Source organism: Oncorhynchus gorbuscha, linkage group LG23 (genome assembly GCF_021184085.1).
Source record: "Oncorhynchus gorbuscha isolate QuinsamMale2020 ecotype Even-year linkage group LG23, OgorEven_v1.0, whole genome shotgun sequence".
Lineage (NCBI taxonomy): Eukaryota > Metazoa > Chordata > Actinopteri > Salmoniformes > Salmonidae > Oncorhynchus > Oncorhynchus gorbuscha.
Genome location: NC_060195.1, coordinates 39,940,250 through 39,963,471, shown reverse-complemented (window position 1 = coordinate 39,963,471; position 23,222 = coordinate 39,940,250). Strand labels below are relative to the sequence as shown.

The following is a 23,222-nucleotide window of genomic DNA, read 5'->3' as shown; positions in this document are numbered from 1 at the left end:
ATAAAAGCGTCTGCTAAATGGCATATATTATTATTATTATTATATTATTTGGCTAAGGTGTATGTAAACTTCTGACTTCAACTGTATATCTTAGCCAATTGGAGCTCTTGTCACCTGCTACATCCATGCTCTGAATGGCACGCATACACAATCCATGTCTCAATTTTCTCAAAGCTTAAAAATCCTTCTTTACCTGTAATATACGCTTCAATTGGCTAAGACCCTAAATCCAATTGTGGTCAATGGAGTGTGGTTCATTGATAGTTTTGCTCAATGAGTGATGCAATCTCTTCAATAACCATTTGCCATTCTCCTCCATAATGTGTTACAGTATACAAAAGTGTAAAGAAAACAAAACTCAATGCAAAATTAGAGAGCAATGTTAAAACGAACATTAGAAACAAAAATACACAAGCCAGAACTAGAGGAGTTTGTTTCGATAACCGATCTACAGTATTTTGAAGCTGCCATAACAGCGCATTAAATTGTACGGACTATTTACAAATAACAATGTCATCATTTTTTACATTTTATTTAATTTTACCAGGCAAGTCAGTTAAGAACAAATTCTTAATTTCAATGACGGCCTAGGAACAGTGGGTTAACTGCCTGTTCAGGGGCAGAACGACAGATTTGTACCTTGTCAGCTGGGTGATTCGAACTTGCAATCTTTCGGTTACTAGTCCAACACTAACCACAAGGCTACCCTGCCTCCCTCATTAAAGGTACAGTTAACAAAGTACATGATAAAAACACATCATTTCCCAATTTACCTAGGCTTTTGTCGAGCAACCCAGTTATTATTACAAAGCGACGGTAATGAAATCATTCCCTTAATTACTAATGATCATCTCTGAAGTGATATGGTAATTTTGGAACGTTTATTCTAGCATTGCCACAATTGATGCCAATAGACATGCTAAGAATACTAACATTCTGAGCTAACCAGATGCTGGTGAAAATGACTAAATAATAACAACAGTTAGTAATTAGAAAATCATGTTATGAACTATTCCTTTAATAAGCAGGGACTTGATTGAACATATGAAACAGTTTGCAAAACATCCACATAGTGCAAAGAACTATGGCTCCCCGATGGACACCAACAGTAGGCTAACACCATTTCTTTAGGGGGGGGGATTGTTACACATGTATTCCCTGAGGCTCTTAGTAATGGGTTAAAACATTAGAGCTTCAATGTTCTTGGGGAAAGCATAGAGGAGATAACAAAAAAAATCAAACATAACTGTAAGAAATGCAATGACTTATTTCTTCTCTGTTTTCAATGTTTGTACAAAGTTCCAGAGGTCTTTAACCACCTGTATGAGACAGAGAGAGATAGAGAGAAACTAATTATAATGCATGCAAATTACATGCTGCATAGCAGAGAGCTATGATTTTTTACTAAAGAATGTATTTTTTGCGCCTTGCCTTGCCATGCCTGGGGAACAATGAATTGAGACAGCATGTAGGGGTACAAGGGGTTAGGTGGGGGGCTATAGTACATACCAGAAAGAATGACTAGGTGCTCGAGTCTGACACATCCCAGAGTCTTTGGCTTCGGAACCAAATCACTTCCACAGATGTTTTCTACACATTGGGATCAAGCCTCCCCTGACCGCACCTTGCAGTCTGAAGACTTTTCACCTGCACAACAACTGCTGATGATGACAGCATGTTCTTAATGGAGGCCTTAATATGTCAGGCTGTTGGATTCATCTCAAAGGATTCCTCATCAATAAAAAGACAGCCTGGTCTGTGACCTGACCCATCCTAGTGCACACACACTCTTGCACACGCACACACACACATTTGAATGTTCACATTTGCAAATACAACCGCAAAAGCATGCGTGCACGCACACACACTCTCAAGTCAAGCACACACCCAACCATTTAAGAGGGCTTGTTCTTGTTTGACAAAAACATTCCAATTCCAGTTGTAATAGTTTCCCAGAAACTAAACTGGAATAAAATGGTGATTAGTGAATGCAGTGTCATCACCATCTTGGCCCCATGTGGTCAAGATAAAAGGACTCTACTTAAATACTCCAAGTAAAATACTGCTAGGGTGCTGCATCGACATGAGTAAAAACAATCTTCAGTGTACATAAAGTCCCTGCATTACTCCATTACGTACAGTAGCCCTAGATTCATCTAGAGGAATATTCCTTCAGTTGGTCAAAGACCTTGAACATGACAGAGTCTGGTACCATTCACAAACCTCAAGTCCCTTAATTAGGGCTACAAAAGACACACTTGTGAGAGAACTACGACATTAAATCAATGGGGAAGACTTTGCCTTGGCAGGTCTACTCCCATTCCATCCCAAAAAGAGAGCGCAGACCCAAGATGAACATATTTCACTACACACACTTTGCAACAAAACTATCTGAAATAACTGGGACAGTTTCTAAGTTGTGTGTTATACATTTCAATGTTTCAGATTTTTTATTCAGCAATTCATGTCAACAGTCTATAATAACTACATACATACTACGATGCTGATGCTACAGCAGATGCTTTCACTATCAAGGCAACAAGAATACTTACTTTTTTATCTGACATCCTTAAAGAACATTTGGCAAAATTTTCAAACTTTGCCTCGGTCTTCGGAAGAGGTTTTCCCTGATTGGAAAAGAGCCAGTAAATATGTTTTTAATCTGGGTGAGACATTTAATCAAACTAATGTTTAATCACACTAGAGGGAAAAACAACATTATTACAGTGTAATAACATGTATAACCTACAATTCTGTTTTATTCACGAGGTAAATATGAGGTGGGCCTTGTACAGCTGATTCTGCCAATACAGTTGGAAGAGGTTACTGTAAGAGAGGAAGAGGAAGAGAGAAGCTAATCCCTCTCTATGATGACATGGCTGTGTGTGCGCCAGTGGTCAGTCACCCACCACCTCAGGCCTGGTGACAATTGGCGAGGTCAGAGGTTATTCCCACACAACTATGGAGGATGTGTTTCATGTGTTCCACTGAGGCTTTGCTGCAGCCCTTTTTGAATGGAATCAGTGGGAAAAACAAGACATCAATGTGAATTATCTTCAGAGAACACCTTTGATGCCAAGCAGACTTTGGCGTTTATGGCATGTTATGTATGGAAGCATGCAGAGGGAGAGAACACCACAAGATAACCTGTGGACTTTTGCTAAAGACTTGGCGCTCTAAGCTTTAACTGTGAAGCATGAAAATGACTTATGGCTGGTCGATAAGACCAAAATATGATATCACAATACAGTGGCTTGCAAAAGTATTCATCCCCCCTGTCATTTTTCCTATTTTGTTGCATTACAACCTGTCATTTAAATGGATTTTTATTTGGATTTCATGTCATGGAAATACACAAAACAGTCCAAATTGGTAAAGTGAAATTTTAAAAATGACTTGTTTCATAAAACAAAAAAACGGAAAAGTGGTGCGTGCATATGTACTCAACCCCTTTGCTATGAAGCTCCTAAATAAGATCTGTTGCAACCTAATACCTTCAGAAGTCTCATAATTAGTTCAATAAAGTCCACCTGTGTGCAATATAAGTGTCACATGATCTGTCACATGATCTCAGTAAATATACACCTGTCCTGAAAGGCCCCAGAGTCTGCAACACCACTAAGCAAAGGGGCACCACCAAGCAAGCAGCACCATGAAGACCAAGGAGCTCTCCAAACAGGACAGGGACAAAGTTGTGGAGAAGTACAGATCAGGGTTGGGTTCTAAAAAAATATCCAAAACTTTGAACATCCCACGTATGTTTGTCTTATTTTTTGTTTGTTTCACAATAAAAAATATTTAGCATTTTCAAAGTGGTAGGCATGTTGTGTAAATCAAATGATAACCCCCCCCCAAAAAATATATATTTTAATTCCAGGTTGTAATTCCAAGGGGGGTGAAAATAGGAAAAATGCCAAGGGGGGTGAAAATAGGAAAAATGCCAAGGGGGGTGAATACTTTCACAAGCCACCGTATTTTTCACATTTTTGTTTTTCAATAATACGTTCTAAATTGACTTTATGAGTTGTGCATGACCCTAGGATGTCAACACATACATTCTAACTGATTTCAATGGGGCTTTTTCCATTCTGTATGTTTTATACTGTACAATCAAACTTCAACCAAAAGTTGCTCTCATTTGAGATAATTTCCACACCGCTACTTTTGGCTGCACAATATGGGCAAAATATCTTATTTTTCTTTACCAGAAATTGCTATTGCTATTTGACTTGCGATTCAGATCTAAACACTTGTGTAAACTCTTGAAAATAGAATGATTATTCTAATTCTATTGTTAGAATGTAATGTGGGCACTTTGAATACAGTGTTTGACATGACAACGAATGAAAAAGCCAGGGAGGTGTTCATAGAATTAGGAATTAGAATAGTAATAGGATCTCTATGGAGGTGTTATTGTGACAGGGTAGGAACAAAAGTGTTGGTCAGTGTTTCCCAGGAGAGTGGGACCCTATATTCTTTGGCTACATTAAATGTTTTCTCTTACTTCATAGCTAACATAGTTCTCTGATTTTAGAAGATACTGATGCACAAACAACATGCTAATTTACGCCTACTCCAGCACTGGTATTAGGCTGCAATAGCGAGCTACGTTTGCTCTGAGTACATTTATTAATTAGCTAGCTAGCTAGTTAACTAGCGATTAGCATTAGCAGCTGACACAATTTATTTTAGCCACAACCTGCTCAGAAAAGACAAACTGGCGGTTTGTAGACAGTAAGATACACAAACTAATAGTGTAAATATATAAAACTCTTTATATAAAACAGATTTATATTAACTCAATGAGGCCCACCGTATGGCTGGCACGTTTTGGACTTCTAACCCCTTTTAAACATAGTGTGTTTGAGCTAAAGACTTCCGAGTTGTACCATTGTATTCGACGATTTCTTTTGCATCCATAGATACTAACAATTTGTCTGTGTGATTAACGGGGGCTGAGCTAGAGTGGTGTTTGTGAGACAAGGGTGGACCCCGAAGGGGCCTGGGCTGGGTCTTTTGTACAAAAACGTCTGTAGAGTCCGAATGGTTTGAGCTACAAACTATTAAAAACTATTTTTGAAAAGCTGAGACTGTCACGAACCCACAAATGTTTTGCTCTGTTTCGCTCACAAGACACACAAGAGTCATTAGAAGGCCAGGGTCTATAATACTGTAATAAGCTCACATAGTTGCTTTCACAAACTCCACACAGTTGTCACTGACTCGTTGGATATTAATTTCCCAGTGGGCAAAAAAAGTAATAAAAAATAAATACTATTCTGTACTTACAACATTCATATACATTCCTTTTTATCGGGTTTATGCTTTGGCTGACCTTATATTTTTATTGACATTTATGTCAAATTGTTTTGTGTTCTACCTGTAGCCCTGGTTGTCCTGAAAAGAAAATGGTAAAACACTTCATTGTGAGGCTAAATATAAGGGCTGGACATGTAGATAAATGAATGTCAGAAAAATTAAAAGCAGATGTTTCCTGGGGTCTCGGGACTGATAGGGTTAAGAACCAAAGTAGAAAGCAGCATTGTTGTCATCAACATATTGTTGCATTGACCATGCACACTGAAGAGTGAACGATCGCCAAGTGACCTTGTGGTCGAGGTCACTTGGGATGGGGGGGGGTTGTTGAGAGAGAGAGAGAGAAAGACCATTCAAGTAGAGGAATAAACTATACAAACAGAGTGATGTTTTACATTTAACAAACCAAACATTGAAATACAGTTATAGAAGGTAAGGTAAAAAAAAAAAAAATCAGTTCCGTGCATCAATACCGGTCTATAGTAAAATACATTATACCGCATAACCCTAAAATGAACGTGTTACCTCTTTGGCTAACGACGCTAGCTTGCTCTTGATTTCAGGCACGGTGAGAACATTGGATGGGCCAGCTCCAGACTTTTCCTTCTGACTCTTGTCTTTTCCTCCCACTGGTGTCTGCAAGTCATCAAGATCAACATCATTCAAAGTATCATTCAGTGGTGTGCTTGTTCCAGTAACTAACTAGCCTAACTGAAAAGTTGAAACTTAGGCTTAGATTGGTGTCAATATCCACTTGTTTCTACGTAGGCTACATACAGTACCAGTCAAAAGTTTGAACACACCTACTCATTAAAGGGTTTTTCTGTATTTTTACTATTTTCTCCATTGTATGGATTGTATAATGGTTGTATACTGGTGAAGACATCAAAACTATGAAATAAGACATGGAATCATGTAGTAAGCCAAAAAGTTTTAAACAAATCAAAATATATTTTAAATTCTTCAAAGCTGTCACGCCTTGGTCATTGTATTTTGTGTTTTTGTTATATGTTTGGGTGGGCCAGGGTGTGACATGGGTTTATATGTTGTATTCGTATTGGGGTTTGTATTATTTGGGATTGCGGCTGATTAGGGGTGTGGTATAGGTTTGGCTGCCTGAGGCGATTCTCAATTAGAGTCAGGTGCTTATCGTTGTCTCCGATTGGGAACCGTATTTAGGTAGCCTGAGTTCGCTTTGTATTTTGTGGGTGTTTGTACCTGTCTCTGTGTAGTAGTCACCAGATAGGCTGTAATTAGTTTCACATTTTGTTTGTTGTTTTCGTATTTCAGTTATTTCATGTACCGTTTTCATTCATTAAAGTCATGAGTAACCTACACGCTGCATTTCGGTCTGACTCTCTTCATTCAACAGACGAACACTGTTACAAAAGCAGCCACCCTTTCCATTGATGACAGCTTTGCACATTCTTGGCATTCTTTCAACCAGCTTCATGAGGTAGTCACCTGGAATGCATTTCAATTAACAGGTGTCGCTTGTTAATTTGTTGAATTTCTTCCTTAATGCGTTTGAGCCAATCAGTTGTGTTGTGAAAAGGTAGGGGTGGTATACAGAAGATAGCCCTATTTCGTAAAATACCAAGTCCATACTATGGCAAGAACAGCTCAAATAAGCAGAGAAACGACAGTCCATCATTACTTTAAGACAAGGTCAATCAATGGAAAATCTCAAGAACTGTGAAAGTTTCTTCAAGTGCAGTCGCAAAAACCATCAAGCACTATGATGAAACTGGCTATCATGACGACCGCCACAGGAAAGGAAGACCCAGAGTTACATCTACTGCAGAGGATAAGTTCATTAGAGTTTACCAGCCTCAGAAATTACAGCCCAAATAAATGCTTCACAGAGTTCAAGTAATAGACACATCTCAACATCAATTGTTCAGAGGAGACTGCGTGAATCAGGCCTTCATGGTCGATTTGCTGCAAAGAAACCACGACTAAAGGACACCAATAATAAGAAGAGACTTGCTTGGGCCAAGAAACACGAGCCATGGACATTAGACCGGTGTAAATCTGTCCTTTGGTCTGATGAGTCCAAATTTGAACATTTTGGTTCCAACAGCCGTGTCTTTGTGAGATGCAGAGTAGGGGAACGGATGATCTCCACATGAGTAGTTCCCAACGTAAAGCATGGCGGAGGAGGTGTGATGGTGTGTGGGTGCTTTGCTGGTGACACGGTATGTGATTTATTTTGCATTCAAGGCACACTTATCAGCATGGCTACCACAGCATTTTTCAGCGCTATGCTATCCCATCTGGTTTGCGCTTAGTGGGACTATCATCTGTTTTTCAAAAGGACAATGACCCAACACACCACCAGGATGTGAAAGGGCTATTTGGCCAAGAAGGAGTGTGATGGACTGTTGCATCAGATTACCTGGCATCAACAATCACTTGACCTCAACCCAATTGAGATGGTTTGGGATGAGTTGGACCGCAGAGTGAAGGAAAAGCAGCCAACATGTGCAGTGGGAACTCCTTCAAGACTGTTGGAAAAGCATTACAGGTGATGATGGTTGAGAGAATGCCAAGAGTGTGCAAAGCTGTCATCAAGGCAAAGGGTGGCTATTTGAAGAATATCAAATATAAAATATATTTAGACTTTTTTGGTTACTACATGATTCCATATATATATTATTAAATAGTTTCGATGTCTTTCATTATTCTACAATGTAGAAAATATATCAAATAAAGAAAAATCCTTGAATGAGTAGGTGTGTTCAAACTTTTGACTGGTACTGTAGGTCTTTAGTGTGTTCCTCTTCCCACCATGACAACATAAGAAAATCATTCTCTACTGACCAAAACACTTCATGTACACCCAATCAATGTATCTATGAGGGGCATCTATGCCATTCGCCCATTTTCAACTGTCCCATAACGATTGGTGGTAGCTAGTGAACTGGCCTTGTGAGCCCAAGACCAGCCTGTGCTTAGTATGCTGGCTACAGCCCCTATCCTGACCGATTTAGTGTAACTGAGAGAGGTTCCTCCATTAGGGACAGCTTGAGCAGCCAGCTGGAAGGGGATTAAAGCAAACGGACACCAAATTCTACCCTAATTACAGCACCTTTTGACAAATATGGGGGGTACAAATGATCCTTTTATTGCTTCCAAGCAGAAGAGGGCAAACCCAAACTTTAGCGTTGAGCAACAGAGAAAAACTAAAATATTAGTTACCTCCCCTAGACTGACACTGTGAAAGGGGTCATTCTACAATGGGAAACGCAGCGGCCGCTTGCTCACATTTCCCTAAACGTTTTGCGCTACAGCTAAGAGTGAAAAGCTACCAACGAACACTTTGAGAAGTAATATTGAGTATTATTATGAACCCAGAGGCTCTATAAAGTGGTGAGAGACTTTCCCCCCTCATAGCAGTTATGTAAACTGACAGCGTTTTGAGTTCCATCGTCATTGTTTTCCTTTACAACACAAAGAGGCCCTTTGTTTGTTTGTCTGTGCGTGTATGTGTGTGCATGCAGGCATGCATACAGTGTGTGTGAGCCTCAGAGAGTCCTCTGCGAACATGGCGTTAACAGGGCTACAGGTGTGTCCAGAGCTGGGCGGACAAGGCCCCAGAAGTCATCAATTAGGAGTGTGTGAGTGTGATACAATTTGACACGCCATACACTGTGGCTTCGCGTTATACAAGCAGGGAGCCTGTTGCTACATGCAGGCCCGGCTGGAATCCACTGTGATTGCAGGGTTTCATTGATGGACGGAGCTGTGTTAAAACTAGGGGAGAGGGACCTTCTTGGAGAGACTTTCTGTCATGCGACTGAGGAACTAACAATAAGAAAGCATTCTGTTTTTTATGACCAAGGAGTGATATTTTTGCTCCTAGCGAACACTTGACACTTGCCTTAATTTTTTTTACCCGTACCAGCACCATAGTACAGTAAAAATAATTACCCGCACGCAATCCCTAGCCGCCTGTCAAAAATACTTCTGTGCAACATTTGTGAAAAGTATCATATTAACTCTCCGATTGTGCGTATTAGTGTTTTGACGTGACGTCAAAAGGTTTTTAGACAATCTTTGCTATTTTGAATGTTAAATATCAGCATACAATAACTGATGTAAAGATAGCAGAATCTACGCTAAAGAGGTGATGGGAGCAAATGAGGATAGTATATTCAAAGTTGGCACATTCAAATGGCATGTCACTCAGAATCACCACGGAAACATCAGGCGGTGTGCTTCCACAACAAGCGTGTGGACCCGGACAGTGAGAATATAATAGGCATGTCGCTAATTCAAACCATTGCATTTGAAACATATTGAAAGTAGATGTGTTCCATTTGGAACATATTAAAAGTTGTGTAAACTGATCATTACCCAAAATATTAACAGACCACATATCTTGATTGTGGGATGGACAAAGGAACCTCTTTTTTTGGCCTCCATTGCACAGATGAAAGGTATCAAATATGAGGGCAAAAACGCACACACACACATGCACACACACCCTCACACCTTCGACTTGAAAAAACCCACATGCCACTGGCTCCTGGCCAAGAAATGGCCGGCGTATTTATTATTTGGGGGGCGGCTCTCCACTTCCAAAGGACAGCTGTGGAATTGAAACAGCTGATAAACAGACAGAGCAGAGCAAGCTGTTTAATCTGCGCCAGACACTTATTACAGATGCCACGGGACATGTGACTTAATCACTTGCACACTATCATTTGATGTAATCGCTTGTCTCCGATTCGCTCGTCTTCGCTACAAATACATGGTCATGATGACACTTCTGCCGGCTAAGTCAGACTGTCTGAGGTAGTAATTGTTCCTTTGGTGTCTTGTAGGAGGGCTTTGGGGCCAGGTAAGGAGACAAAAGACATTTCGCTGAGAAACTTCCACTCTTAAGACCAGGACAAAAAAGTCCTGTTTTTATTGATAAAACAATAGAGCTCAACTTAATTAAAATAGAACAATGCAGAACCATTGAAAAATCGGGCAAACTTGCGATGGGATAAAAACAATCGTGATCAAGTAGGCAAGACACAGGTGCACATTAGGGATGTGTGAAATGGACAATGTTCAAACAACACATTTTTTTCTTTGATTTTCAGTAAAAACAGTTTTTTATTTTATCTTAAAATTCCATGTGAATTCACAATGCTGCTGCCAGCAACGGTTTGGGTCTCATGGTGCGTCCCTTTCAGATTGTTAAAACATTGCACCTGTACTACCATTACTGTACCTCCATTCCCCCTCACAAAGTTAGCATTTCCTTCTCAAAGTATTGTCATACAGGACTTCAATGCGGTTGCTTGCCTTTCCCTGCCATTTTCCCAACTGTTAACGACGATGAAGTAGTGATTGAGAGTCGACTCAAAAATAATTGATTCCTCGACTGCATTTCAATGTTTAGTTTGTTAAATGTGATATGCCGTGTGTAACGTCCATTTTTATTGTTTACTTGGTAACACTTTTGTTGACACCCACTGTCATAATACGCTATGACACAATCATAATCATGCCATTATATGTCATAACAACAAACATAACTTGTCATAACCTGTTATCATATGGTCATAACACTGTCATGACACATATATTTAGACCTGTTGTGACATCATTTTATAGCTGGTTATGATACCTCCATAGGAGTGTAAAAACCCACAAAACATACCATGGTAGTTCTTTTATGGCTGGTTATGACACCTACATAAGAGTGTCAAAACCCACAAAACCTACCACAAGGCAAAACATTCCATTACACCATTACACATTAAATTATCATTGTAATTGCGCACACATTGATGTCAGACATGCACCAACGCAAATGCTCTGCTGCTGGTGACTGGGATGAAAGTCGATTTCAGAAACAGGACAAGGCACCCTCTTGTAAATGAGAACTTGTTCTCAACTGGCCTACCTGGTTAAATAAATGTGAAATACAAATGAAATAAAACAAAATAAAAAAAGATAGGCCTAGTGCACGGTTCTGACTCATACGTTTCTGCCTTTCCTCCAAATGTTGCAATTGCAATTTAGAGCAACACACTTTGGTGTAGTAATCATGAAAATATAATAACTATTCTAGAAGGAGAGTTTACAGTCTAACCAGACACCTAGGTATTTGTAGTTGTCCACATATTCTAAGTCAGAACCGTCCAGAGTAGTGATGCTAGTCGGGCGGGTGCGGGCAACAATCGGTTGAAGAGCATGCATTTAGTTTTACTAGCATTTAAAAGCAGTTGGAGGCTACATAGAGACTGCCAGATGTCCGGACAACAGGCCCTCCGATTTGACACACTGAACTCTATCTGAGAAGTAGCTGGTGAACCAGGCGAGGCAGTCATTTGAGAACCCAAGGCTATTGAGTCTGCCGATAAGAATGTGGTGATTGACAGTCGAAAGCCTTGGCCAGGTCGATGAAGACGGCTGCACAGTACTGTCTTTAACGATGGCGGTTATGATATCGTTTAGGACCTTGAGTGTGGCTGAGGTGCACCCATGACCAGCTCGGAAACCAGATTGCATAGTGGAAAAGGTACGGTGGGATTCAAAATGGTCGGTGATCTGTTTGTTAACTTGGCTTTCGAAGATTTTAGAAAGGCAGGGCAGGATGGATATAGGTCTGTAACAGTTTATAGGCAATCAAAAGCTGTATCTCGCAATGGAATGCTACAGTTGAAGTCAGAAGTTTACATACACTTTAGCCAAATACATTTAAACTCAGTTTTTCACAATTCCTGACATTAAATCCTAGTAAAAAGTTCAAACATTTCGGGTAGCCTTCCACAAGCTTCCCACAATAAGTTGGGTGAATTTTGGCCCGTTCCTCCTGACAGAGCTGGTGTAACTGAGTCAGGTTTGTAGGCCTCCACAACTTTGGAAATACACTTTGGGTCATTGTCAATTAAGAAACCCACTTGCGACCAAGCTTCAGCTTCCTGACTGATTTTGTGAAGTGCACCAGTCCCTCCTGCAGTAAAGCACCCCCCAAAACATGATGCTGCCACCCCCGTGCTTCACGGTTGGGATGGTGTTCTTCGGCTTGCAAGCGTCCCTTTTTTTCCTCCAAACATAACGATGGTCATTATGGCCAAACAGTTCTATTTTTGTTTCATCAGACCAGAGGACATTTCTGAGGACATTTACACTTTTCGCACCAAAGTACGTTCATTTCTAGGAGACAGAACGCATCTCCTTCCTGAGCGGTATGACAGCTGCGTGGTCCCATGGTGTTTATACTTGAGTACTATTGTTTGTACAGATGAACATGGTACTTTCAGGCATTTGGAAATTGTTCCCAAGGATGAAACAGACTTGTGGAGGTCTACAATTTTTTTCTGAGGTCTTGGCTGATTTCTTTTGATTTTCCCATGATGTCAAGCAAAGAGGCACTGAGTTTGAAGGTAGGCCTTGAAATACATCCACAGGTACACCTCCAATTGACTCAAATTATGTAAATTAGCCTATCAGAAGCTTCTAAAGCCATGACGTCATTTTCTGGAATTTTCCAAGCTGTTTAAAGGCACAGTCAAATTAGTGTATGTAAACTTCTGACCCACTGGAACTGTGATAGAGTGAATTATAAGTTAAATAATTGTTGTAACAATTACTTGTGATATGCACAAAGTAGAAGTCCTAACCGACTTGCCAAAACTATAGTTTGTTAACAAGAAATTTGTGGAGTGGTTGAAAAACAACTTTTAATGACTCCAACCTAAATGTATGTAAACTTCCGAATTGAACTGTATATCTCGCAATTTCTTGGCTTGTAATGTCTCGCAATTTCAGTAAAGCAGGGCCTACTATCAATGAATAGGATAGGATACTTATGAGATGAGTGAGATGCAACACTTGAGACTCTCACAGTCACACACAGTATGGGTGCATGTGCATGGGTTCGCTTCATGCTGTTCACAGAGTGGTAGCCAGGGCACCAAAACATCGGAGATGTTCAGCCTCACTTGCCGGCTAACTTTACACAACTTTCCCCAGGCCTTTATAGCCTATTGTCTAGTTAGGCGATAACACAGAATATTATAGGTTTTGTGCTAACTGCACTGTGATAATTGTTTTTGTGAAAACATAAAATAAAACATTTGCCAATAGTGAAGATTTATGTCTTCCAAGGAGGATCCCAGGCAGAGCATCTTACAGCTTTACGACCGTGGCGCATGCTCGGAGGCATCACCACAGAACAGGCAGCCTGCTTCCACTTCCATCAATCAAAAAGTACTAAGACACTACCAACTATAAAATTCAGACCGACAAACTTGAACGGCAGTCATATCGACCCACTTCGCTCCACCAAAAACAGTAGATGACGGGGCAAAGAGTTTAGAAATATGGTGAGAGGCACTGGCAAAGGATCTGACGAGCCACCCTAATGACCAGTCACCTGCTCTAAGAAAACGCCTGCTTCCTCCAACCTCAGGGGCGTCTGGGAGCAACCTGCCTGCTGCCCCAGGCATCAAACACCCGTAATGAGAGCAATTGGGAGAAGGTGTGTACAGGAAGCGAGGGGTGTTAGGAGGCTGTTTGAGAGGGAGAGAGGGAGGGAGGGGTGGCTAAGGGCTGGGGGGGGGTCGGGGTTAGGATTAGGTAGGGTGGGACTGGGGGAGTTAAACTGGCAGGTTTCAGAGGTTAGCCTGCTGGTTAATCCACGCTAGCACTTTAACAACGGCTGTCGTAACGTGCTGAACAGCGGCCATTACAGAATTAAATAGATTAGTCAGCGCGCTCTACCACACACCGCACGCTTCCCTGAGGGCTACGCAATGCCCCGGGTGATTAGCATAGCAAGTCTCACCTTATTGTGCATTAGCGTCTGACATCACAGACAAAGGGTACAGTTTTCTGTCCGAAACAATGTTCTAGGAGGATTTTGATCATTTCTTGTCATGACAGGAAGTGTTTTAGGCGTTTTACCTTACATATTGTTTGAGAGAAAAGGACATTTTGACTTTTTGAGACACTGCTATCAAGTTTTGAAAAAAACAAAATAAGAGATTCTCACATGGTTAATTTCTTTCTTGATTAATGCTCATCAAAGTCTAGCATATGTTATGTCAATACAAGAGAGAAATGACAGGTCACTGGTAATGTTTAAAATCAAGCTGGAGTCATTTGGGGGGGCTACGGGGGTGGGGGCTGATTAGGGCATTCTTAAGGACGGGTGGAAAATGAGAAGGTTGCAAAGGTGGGAGGTGGGGGGGAGGGACATTTTAGCATCAAAGTGGTCTTCAACCCAAAACGGTAGGTCAGGCCGAGGGGTCGTGGTCTTAAACCCCGTCCTGGGAAACGTGTTCAGGGGTCAGATGTGTTTGTTTAACACAGAGAGAGTTCAATCCTTGGGTTTGTAAGGCTGTCGTCCAAGACATTCCACCTGAGAAATGAAGTACCAGTCTAGAGCTAATTGCTACTTGGATTCATCACATTCTTTGCTGTGCTTTGATTCCATGCAGCTTGCTGAGAGTCTGGCAAGTACCTCTGGGACAGTGGTCTTATAAGCAGACAAGTCTTATAAATATTTGTCTTGACATGAACATTCAAATGTAACTACTATGAAAATGTACAGGTTTTCATTTTTTTATTTACATTTAAAAATGTAATCTCGTCTCTTGTGACAAGACTGGCAACAGAAATGTCTCTAGAGCCCGCAGGATTTTCTACATTGTCCCGCATGAACAATTTCATGGAAGGAAACAGCTGATGCGTCTGTTCGCTACACATCACAACTCCTATATGGCGAAAGATGTCTGCAATTTTTCATGTTCAGCAGCATAATGCCGACCTTAAGAATCTTCTTTCTAAACTAGCTGGCAGAGAACATGTGTTTTCCAGGAGTTTGTTTTGAAGCCCAGACCACAAATGCCCCCTTAAACTGTCTGCTTTGGGATTGCCTAACCACAAACAACTCCTTGGAAACTCTCATTGCCTCCTCAGCTCTAGGACTATTTTGGAATCACATTACCTTTTCCCATAGATTGAAAACTCTACAATTTATCTGGCAAATGAAAATACCACTTTTGGGAGCAGCCAACGGTGCTTCATTTGGATGTGCGTAATTACTCTGGCTTCATGGCCTAAAGAGGCCTAAACAGGTATAAAAGTTTAACAACCTTGGTTTGAGGTTTAGCCAATGGTCCCCCTTGATTCCCTGGTGAGCCATTCTGCGCCAATGTCACACTTTTAGGCTTCTGCCCCAAAGGCTCTGGGCTCTGAGAGACAACAGCATTAGTTGGGAGAGATGCGGGAAGCACTATACACAATCGAAAATCCAATTACAGTAATCGTTTCATTTGGGAGGACATGTTGACACTGCAAAAAAAGTGTTGCTTTTGTCAAAATAGACCATAGCACTTTTAATACTTTTCAGTTTGAACAGCATTTATCTCACTGTCCGTCTGTCTGTACACTACTTCAGTCAGATCAGTAAAGGAGGTCGTTGGGGAGTAAAGGAGGGCAATTAGTATGCTCTCTGTCCTCTGTGTTTCAACCCAGGAAGCATATTAATATCCATGCTGCCACTGCTCATCACTATAATACAGTATGAGCATGACAAAGAGACAGAGAGCAAAGAAAGGAAGAGGAAGTAGAAGAAAAGACAAATAAATAGTTAATGAACGAGAGGAGCTGTGTGTGTAGCAGAATAAATCAACAGGTGACCGAAATGCTCAGCTGTCGTCTGGCTCTGGGGCTAGAATCAGTGCTCATGTCGCAGGTATGTGCATCTGCCCTGCTTTGATCTCTCGCGGTCTGGCACAGTTAAGACTTGGACGCTGCCTTTAAAATCACAAACAGACACACCCACACAATGATACACACACACACACACACACAGGCACACGCGAACACGCACACTGTTCAAAGACAAAGGCCAGGTGCAATGACGGACTGTTGAACAAGAGAAGGGGGTATCAGACAGAAAGAGAGGATAAACAGAGCAACGAAAGAGAAAGGTGGGAGGACTGAGGGACAGGACATGGAGTTCTGGGTGCCTTATCGAGGAGAGGTGGTGGGGGGGTGGGGTGGGGGAAATAGGAACTCCCAATGCCTAGACTTGTAGGCTGTGTTTGTCGAGTTGTCTTTACTGCGATAGTATGTGTCTCACTCTGCACAGTGCTGGTAGAGTGCTCAGGTAGATTACAGAGGAGAAATCCCATCATTATACCCGGCAGACCCTGTGCTTTAGTCTCAAAAAAACAGATGGGTACAAGAGGGAACAAGATGAAAAAGTTTCCTCCGCTCCGTCTCGAGCAAAATGGCCGCAGGTCAACGGGTGCAGAAATGAAAGAGCTAAAAACATGTCTAGTTTACAGGACATGCAATAACTATGAAACATTTACAAAATTGTATTTGACACCAATATGCACTACACAAATAAGACATGATGTTAGACAACAACAAAAAATATATCAAATATAATATGCCTACAATATGTCACAATCCTAACTTTCTAAGATGGTCCCGTGTGGCTCAGTTGGTAGAGCATGGCGCTTACAACACCAGGGTTGTGGGTTTGATTCCCATGGGAGACCAGCAAAGAAATGTATGCTCTCACTACTGTAAGTCGCTCTCGTCTGCAAAATATCAACATAATAGTACTTTTTGGATCTAAGGCTGTGTTTAGACAGGCAGCCCAATTCAAATGTCGTCGTCCCCCCACTAATTTGTCTTTTGACCAATCGGATCAGCCCTGAAAAAGATCTGATATGAAAAGACCTGATGTGATTGGTTTAAGACCAATTTAGTGGGAAGAATATCAGAAATGGGCTGCCTATGTGAACGTGGTCTATTGGCATGCTCTGCTACATGGACAAGTCCTTGTCTAGCATGACACCTAGTGGACACATAAGATACATCATCTATGCCCAGTGTCATGTTTTTAGTAGAACAGAATAAAAGGGCTTACTTTCTTTATGGTTGGTTTGACTGGGACCTTCTGTACTTTCACGTCACTCTCATCTTCATCACTATCATCGTCGTTGTCATCGTCACTACAAAAGAATAGAACACGAAAATGTATGTCACGTTATCTAATGGTAGTCCAACAAAGATACATTTGTATTTCACCTTTATGACGCAAGACAGACACCAACAAACCTAAAATACAAAAAAGAAGATTCATACTCATCATCGTCGTCATCTTCATCGCTATCATCATCATCATTTGACTCCATTTTCAGTTTCTTCTGCAAAGGGATACAATATTTTCTAACTTTTGGTAATAAATAAGACCTGCTGAGGAATATGGTACAGTATGTAGTCAGGACAAAAATGATTGGCACCCTTGATAAAGATTAGCAAAAAAATAATACAAAATAAAGAATACAAATACTGAGCTATTATTGTACGCTCCAAAAAATTGGGAAATTATATATTTTTTATACAATTGCTCAGTGAAAGAGATTTGGTTCAAAAAAGTAATATTTTTTTCTCTCAAAAACATAGTATTCAAAATGATCGGCACCCCTGTTTTCTATACCTTTCAATATCTCACCTTGCGAGGATAACTGCACTGAGCCTTTTTCTAACATGTTTTTTGAGATTGGAGAACATATTGGATCAATAGCCAGCCTCCACCCAGTACCCTGCCCTGAACTTAGTCACTGTCACTAGCCGGCTACCACCCAGTTACTTATCCCTGCACAATAGAGACTGCTGCCCAACGTACACAGGCATGGAACACTGGTCACTTTAATCATGGAACACTGATATACTATATATCATATCCACACTGTCCATAATGTCTATACATCCCATCACATATATACTGTATATATTTATACTCTGGACTCAGACATTGCTCGTCCTAATATTTTTTTAAATGTCTTAATTCCATTGTTTTACTTTTAGATTTGTGTGTATTGTTGTGTATCGTTAGATAGGAACACAAGCATTTCGCGACACCCACAATAACATCTGCTAAACATGTGTATGCGAAAAAGGTTTATTGATTTGATGTAAATGTCTGGAGTTTGCTAAATGGCATTGACACTTGGATTAGAACCAGTGCTATGGTCAGACAACATGAAAATAAAGCTCTTTGGCCACGCAGATCATTGGTGGATTTGGCATTGAAAGAACGATGCATATGCAGAAAAGAACCCCATACCTACTGTAAAATATGGTGGTGGATCTTTGATGTTATGGGGCTATTTTGCTTCCAATGGTCCTGGGGCCCTTGTTAAGGTTAACGGCATCATGAACTTGATCAAGGATCTGGAAAGATTCTGTGTGGGGGAATGCTCTACGGTTTTTCCCAATATGTTCTCCATTATCTCATAAAACATTTGACAAAAAGCCTCAGTGACATTATCCTCGCAATGTGTAGTCTTGTAGTGGTGAAAGGTATTGAAAACAAGGGTGCCAATAATTTTGACCCCTATAATTTTATTTATCTATTATTATTTGTTGTCTTTCTCAGAGAATTAAAATAAAATAACATAATTTCCCATTGTTATTTTTAAGAATACAGTATTTGTATAGCTCAGTATTTGTATTATTTATTTTTGAGTCTGTTTTGTCTTTATCAAGGGTGCCAATCATTTTGGACCTAAATGCATGCAGTTGAATCCAATCCAATAATGAGCTAAGTAAACAGCAGGAGGAACATACCAGAGCTGGACGCTTCCCAGAGGTCAAGCTTGATGGCCTCTTCACAGGTGACGAGCTGTTTTCCTCTTCTTCGTCATCAGAGTCCTTCACATCTACAAATTGAGATGATCTTACACCTACTCTCAATGCTGCTGCTGCTGTCTTGTACTGTCAAAAATGTCACCTTATATCTAGCCCAAAGAGAGTATAGAAACAACTAAATCAGCAGAGTGCAAATTAAGTCACTCACTGATAAAATGCTGTCCACTGATGTACACTGGTCCACAGCCAGACTGGAGGCGGAAGGTTACTGGAGGGGTGATCCCAAACCCTCCTAAACTCATCTGCCAAAATTAGGAATAAAATAAGGAAGTCGATTCAACAAAAAATCCATAGATGTTCAACGTCACAAACTACATTTAGTACAGAATGTACATTCAACTTGAGGAAGGGAGGGAGGATCCCACACACCTGCAAGCAAAGGTGTCTTATCAAATTATCTATTACTACATTATCTTATCAAAACATCTATTCAGATGTATCTGCTTGCTAAACATTAAATAAGTGGGTGCTGCCAGACAGTTGTGAATGTGAATTCCAAACTGCCAGGCCATTGTTCTGGTTGCGATAGCAACCAAACAAAACACAGATGTATGTGTTAGAATAACTACTGTAAAAGTGTTCAGGTAGTTATAACTTCCATAAATAACATAATTATCCTTTCACAGCTAGTGTTTTTCAAGCCCTGAACCAGAACCAAAATACACACTAGCTTGTAACATTGGCCCGAGCTATGCAGATGGCAACAAGCCAAGCATGTTTAAACAATGGAGGTCATAAACAGAGACAATCAATCAAATGTATTTTATAAAGCCCTTTTTACATCAGCAGTTGTCACAAAATTGCTTATACTGATACCCAGCCTAAATCCCCAAAGATCAAGCAATGGTGACAGTGTTCTCTGGATCAGGGCAGCAGTCATATTTTCCATTTAATAGGTGGAAACTGGATTACTTTAGGAGCAACAAGCCTGACATAATGGAGACATAGCCGCTCATGGTCTGTTTCAGAGTCATTAACAAGCGTAAGTAGCTGTCTCTAGAGCCACCAATGTAGTGTGTGCAAAATCATGTGAAAACCCTGGAAATGGGTTGTGTGGTTCATTGCATCCAGCAGTGTTGTTGCTTGTATCATGGCCAAACATACCTGTAGCATCTTTGTAGACCTATGTCGTAGTAACACTGTAATTACTACAGTAACAACACGTTATTTTAGTAATTGCTTAGTAATTGCATGGTAATGGAGTTGAGTACTTTTCACTATTATAAAAGTGGAATAACGGACAGGGTTAAAAGAAGCTTCGGGTAAGTAACAGCACAAAATTATGGCGATTCATCATTCTAAAACACTCACAGAGGGCAGCACAGACGGCTTCAGCACAGCCAGTGGAATTTTGGTGGTCTTTCCGTCGTATGTGACGCCCTCGATCTCCACCGTGTGAAACTTATCCTCTGCCTCAGCACCCAGGCACACCTGCAACACCAACACACACAGATATTTCACATATATGATACTGTATGTTTCGACCACGTTGGAACACGCCAGCAACTTACAGTCTCCCACATTTCTCTGTCAGCTATCACCTCTGCTTGGTGGCAAAAAGGGAGAGTGACTGAAAGAACATTACTATGATGATATCCATTTTGAGGACAGGGACTGAGTCATTTGCAATGGTAGGAAAAGGTTAGCTAAGTATAAGAAAACACATTGTTGATTAAAATGTTATTCCTTTAAATACACATCAAAGAACTATGACTAGATACTGTATTCATTGTATTATTAGTCACGTTTTCTGACATTTATAATATTGACAAAGGTGAACTTGGTACATGCAATGTATGCATATGCAATGTATGTCTTACATTCTTCTCTAACAGGTGCACATTTTTGCACAGGTGCAAAGATAAATATACTGCAGAAAGTGTACAAATAAAAGGAATCGATGAAGAATATATAAAAACATTCCAATTACAGAAACTCTCACAGTGTAGTTTAATTGAAACGTGTCAGTTGTCAAGACCTAATCCCGATGGACCTTTTTAATGCATGTATCGTTTGTCAGGACCTTTTTTTATTTTTTAAAAACTAAATAATTAACCTTTGGCCAAGTAGAGTGTTATGATATTCTCTAGTCCAGGGTTTCTCAAACTCGTATTTTTTTTGTCCTAGCACTACACAGCTGATTCAAATAATCAACTAACCATTAAGCATTGATCATTTGAATCAGCTGTGTAGTGCTAGGGCAAAAACGTGCACCGAGTTTGGGAAATGCTGCTCTCGTCTAACACAAGCTCGGGCTCAGAATTGGCATAGTGATGATCTTACTGCTTTGAGTGACAGCTGATGATCCGCATCATCCTCCTCCTCAACTTTGAACTCCTTTCTGTCCGATTTGAGTGTACAACCTTAAGTTGACAACACAAGGGTTAGCAAACTCAAAGCAAATAGCTGTTGGCGTACTACAATTGAAAACGGAAATATAACATTATCATTGACAACAAATTAATCTAGTTAGCCTGTTAGCTTGCTAAAACGCAAACCAAGAGTGGTTTGTTTAATTGGCGCGAGAAGCACATTACTGTTACCTAGCTTAAATTGAACTAGCTAGATACATATGGTGTGTTTGGGACAGCTATAGCTAGCTACACAACGAAAGACTCACGTCTGTTATTACTAACAGTTCACTAAAATTAAACTTGGCAGTGCAGACGTGCTCACCAAATAAATACATTTGAAATCTGGTTATATCTGGAACGCTATCGTCAGCCATTTTCCCCTGGATGTTATTGTTCTGTTCCGTAAAAGCAAGTGACATTCAGTAAGCCAATGGGATAGCTGAAAATGTCGTAGTGGAAATCAAACGTCCAATCGAATCAAAGGCTGGGGTGGGACAAAAAGGGGGAAACATACACTTTGGTTTACGTCCGCTAGATGGAGTCATTGCAAATAACTTACAAAAATAAGTCTATGTGTGATACTTGCAGAGATTGGAACATTACTGTAGTATGATGCTGCTGTTTTGTAATGGTGTGTAACACTTTACATGACATACAATTGCGTTTATACTTGTGTTGTAACACTATCTACTACAATATCATTACTACTTCTGTTATTGCACAGTAATGAAGTCATGTTTGCAATAAGGACCTGTGCATATTTCTCTAATTACAGAAATCACTCAACGCCATTGCTAAGCAAAAAAATAAAAAATACTATCTACAACATGTTGATTCAGTGTTGTTGTGTAAAAATAACAATGTCACTACTAGGTACAAGACTTAATGTAACGTGTTGCTGTGGGTCAAAAGAACAGGACCACTTTTAAGGGTTCACATTAATGTATTCTTCATTCCTATTAAGGATTTGACATTTTTGTTTCTTCTACATCAATTAAATGTTATTGTTGGTTTGTCACCTGTCCTTCTCTTTGTAAAGTGATGGTGATGGTGATAATTGGTGTTGCAACCTTATGCCGGTTCAAGTATTTTGCTAAGACTACATACGAACAGAACAGTCATTAAGGTGACTGACCCGTATCAAGGAATGGCGGCTTTTCATGCATGTGGTTTGAAGTCTTGTTTGTGCAGCAAAGTCTGCTCTGGCTTGTCTCAAGAGCCCTTTATACAGGTGATACATGGCCCCTGCACTCAATCAACAGTTTTTCTTTCAGGCGTCCTCTGAATCATAAGAGTACTTGTGTCAGCACGATCAGGTAACTGGACTGATGCCACAAAAACTACTGTCACTACCTCAAGGTGACTCCTCCTTCCCACATGTCAGATTCCATTTTACGTCAAATATCGTGACACAGTAGGCTAGCTTGTCTTTGTGTGTTAAAAAAAAACAACACTGAAAGCCAATGCTACTTATTTCTCTGGGTTGGTGACAACATGCTCACTGTACACATGCCATTAGTAGATAGCTACATATACCTTCAGGAGAGCCCCAACTTGTAATACTTGAATAAATCCATTTAGTTTGATAAACATAAATCCATTTGGATTTAATATTATTGTGATCCTATTCTTAATACTTTAGTTCGGGACAAAGTAAAAGCCTAAAACATTTTTCACAAATGATATCTGTTGAGAAGAAAACAATAAAGATCCCAATCTCCCGTGAGACCGGATTGGTTTATCTTTGATGTGTGTTGACTTCTTTCCACCGAAGCAAATCTTCAATGCAAAACATTTGTGAGTCATTCATAAATATTTTCAATTCATACATTCTACTAAAGACGCCGGATCCCATTGAGGGTTGAG

The 23,222-nt window shown here is 40.3% G+C and overlaps 1 protein-coding gene across 1 annotated transcript; it reads right to left on the bottom strand.

Moving 5' to 3' along the window:
- Nucleotides 1-997: 997 nt before the first annotated feature.
- Nucleotides 998-21,775, bottom strand: LOC124010674 (nucleophosmin-like). The gene is made up of 11 exons (XM_046323336.1): nt 21,679-21,775; nt 21,286-21,365; nt 20,314-20,433; nt 19,151-19,244; nt 18,922-19,013; nt 17,434-17,495; nt 17,216-17,300; nt 15,423-15,521; nt 5,842-5,952; nt 2,553-2,627; nt 998-1,319 (listed from the first exon to the last, which is right to left on the bottom strand). The coding sequence occupies exons 1-11, from the start codon at nt 21,773-21,775 to the stop codon at nt 1,266-1,268; spliced, it is 969 nt and encodes a 322-aa protein (XP_046179292.1). The 3' UTR covers nt 998-1,265.
- Between the last annotated feature and the right edge of the window lie 1,447 nt (nt 21,776-23,222).

Coding starts and splice junctions, on each gene's coding strand:
- LOC124010674 (XM_046323336.1), bottom strand. CDS start 21,775: ATGTCACTTGCTTTTACGGAACAGAACAATAACATCCAGGGGAAAATG. Junction 21,366..21,678: donor ATTTCAAATGTATTTATTTG/GTGAGCACGTCT, acceptor TGTCAACTTAAG/GTTGTACACTCAAATCGGAC. Junction 19,245..20,313: donor AGCCGTCTGTGCTGCCCTCT/GTGAGTGTTTTA, acceptor TAATTTTGGCAG/ATGAGTTTAGGAGGGTTTGG.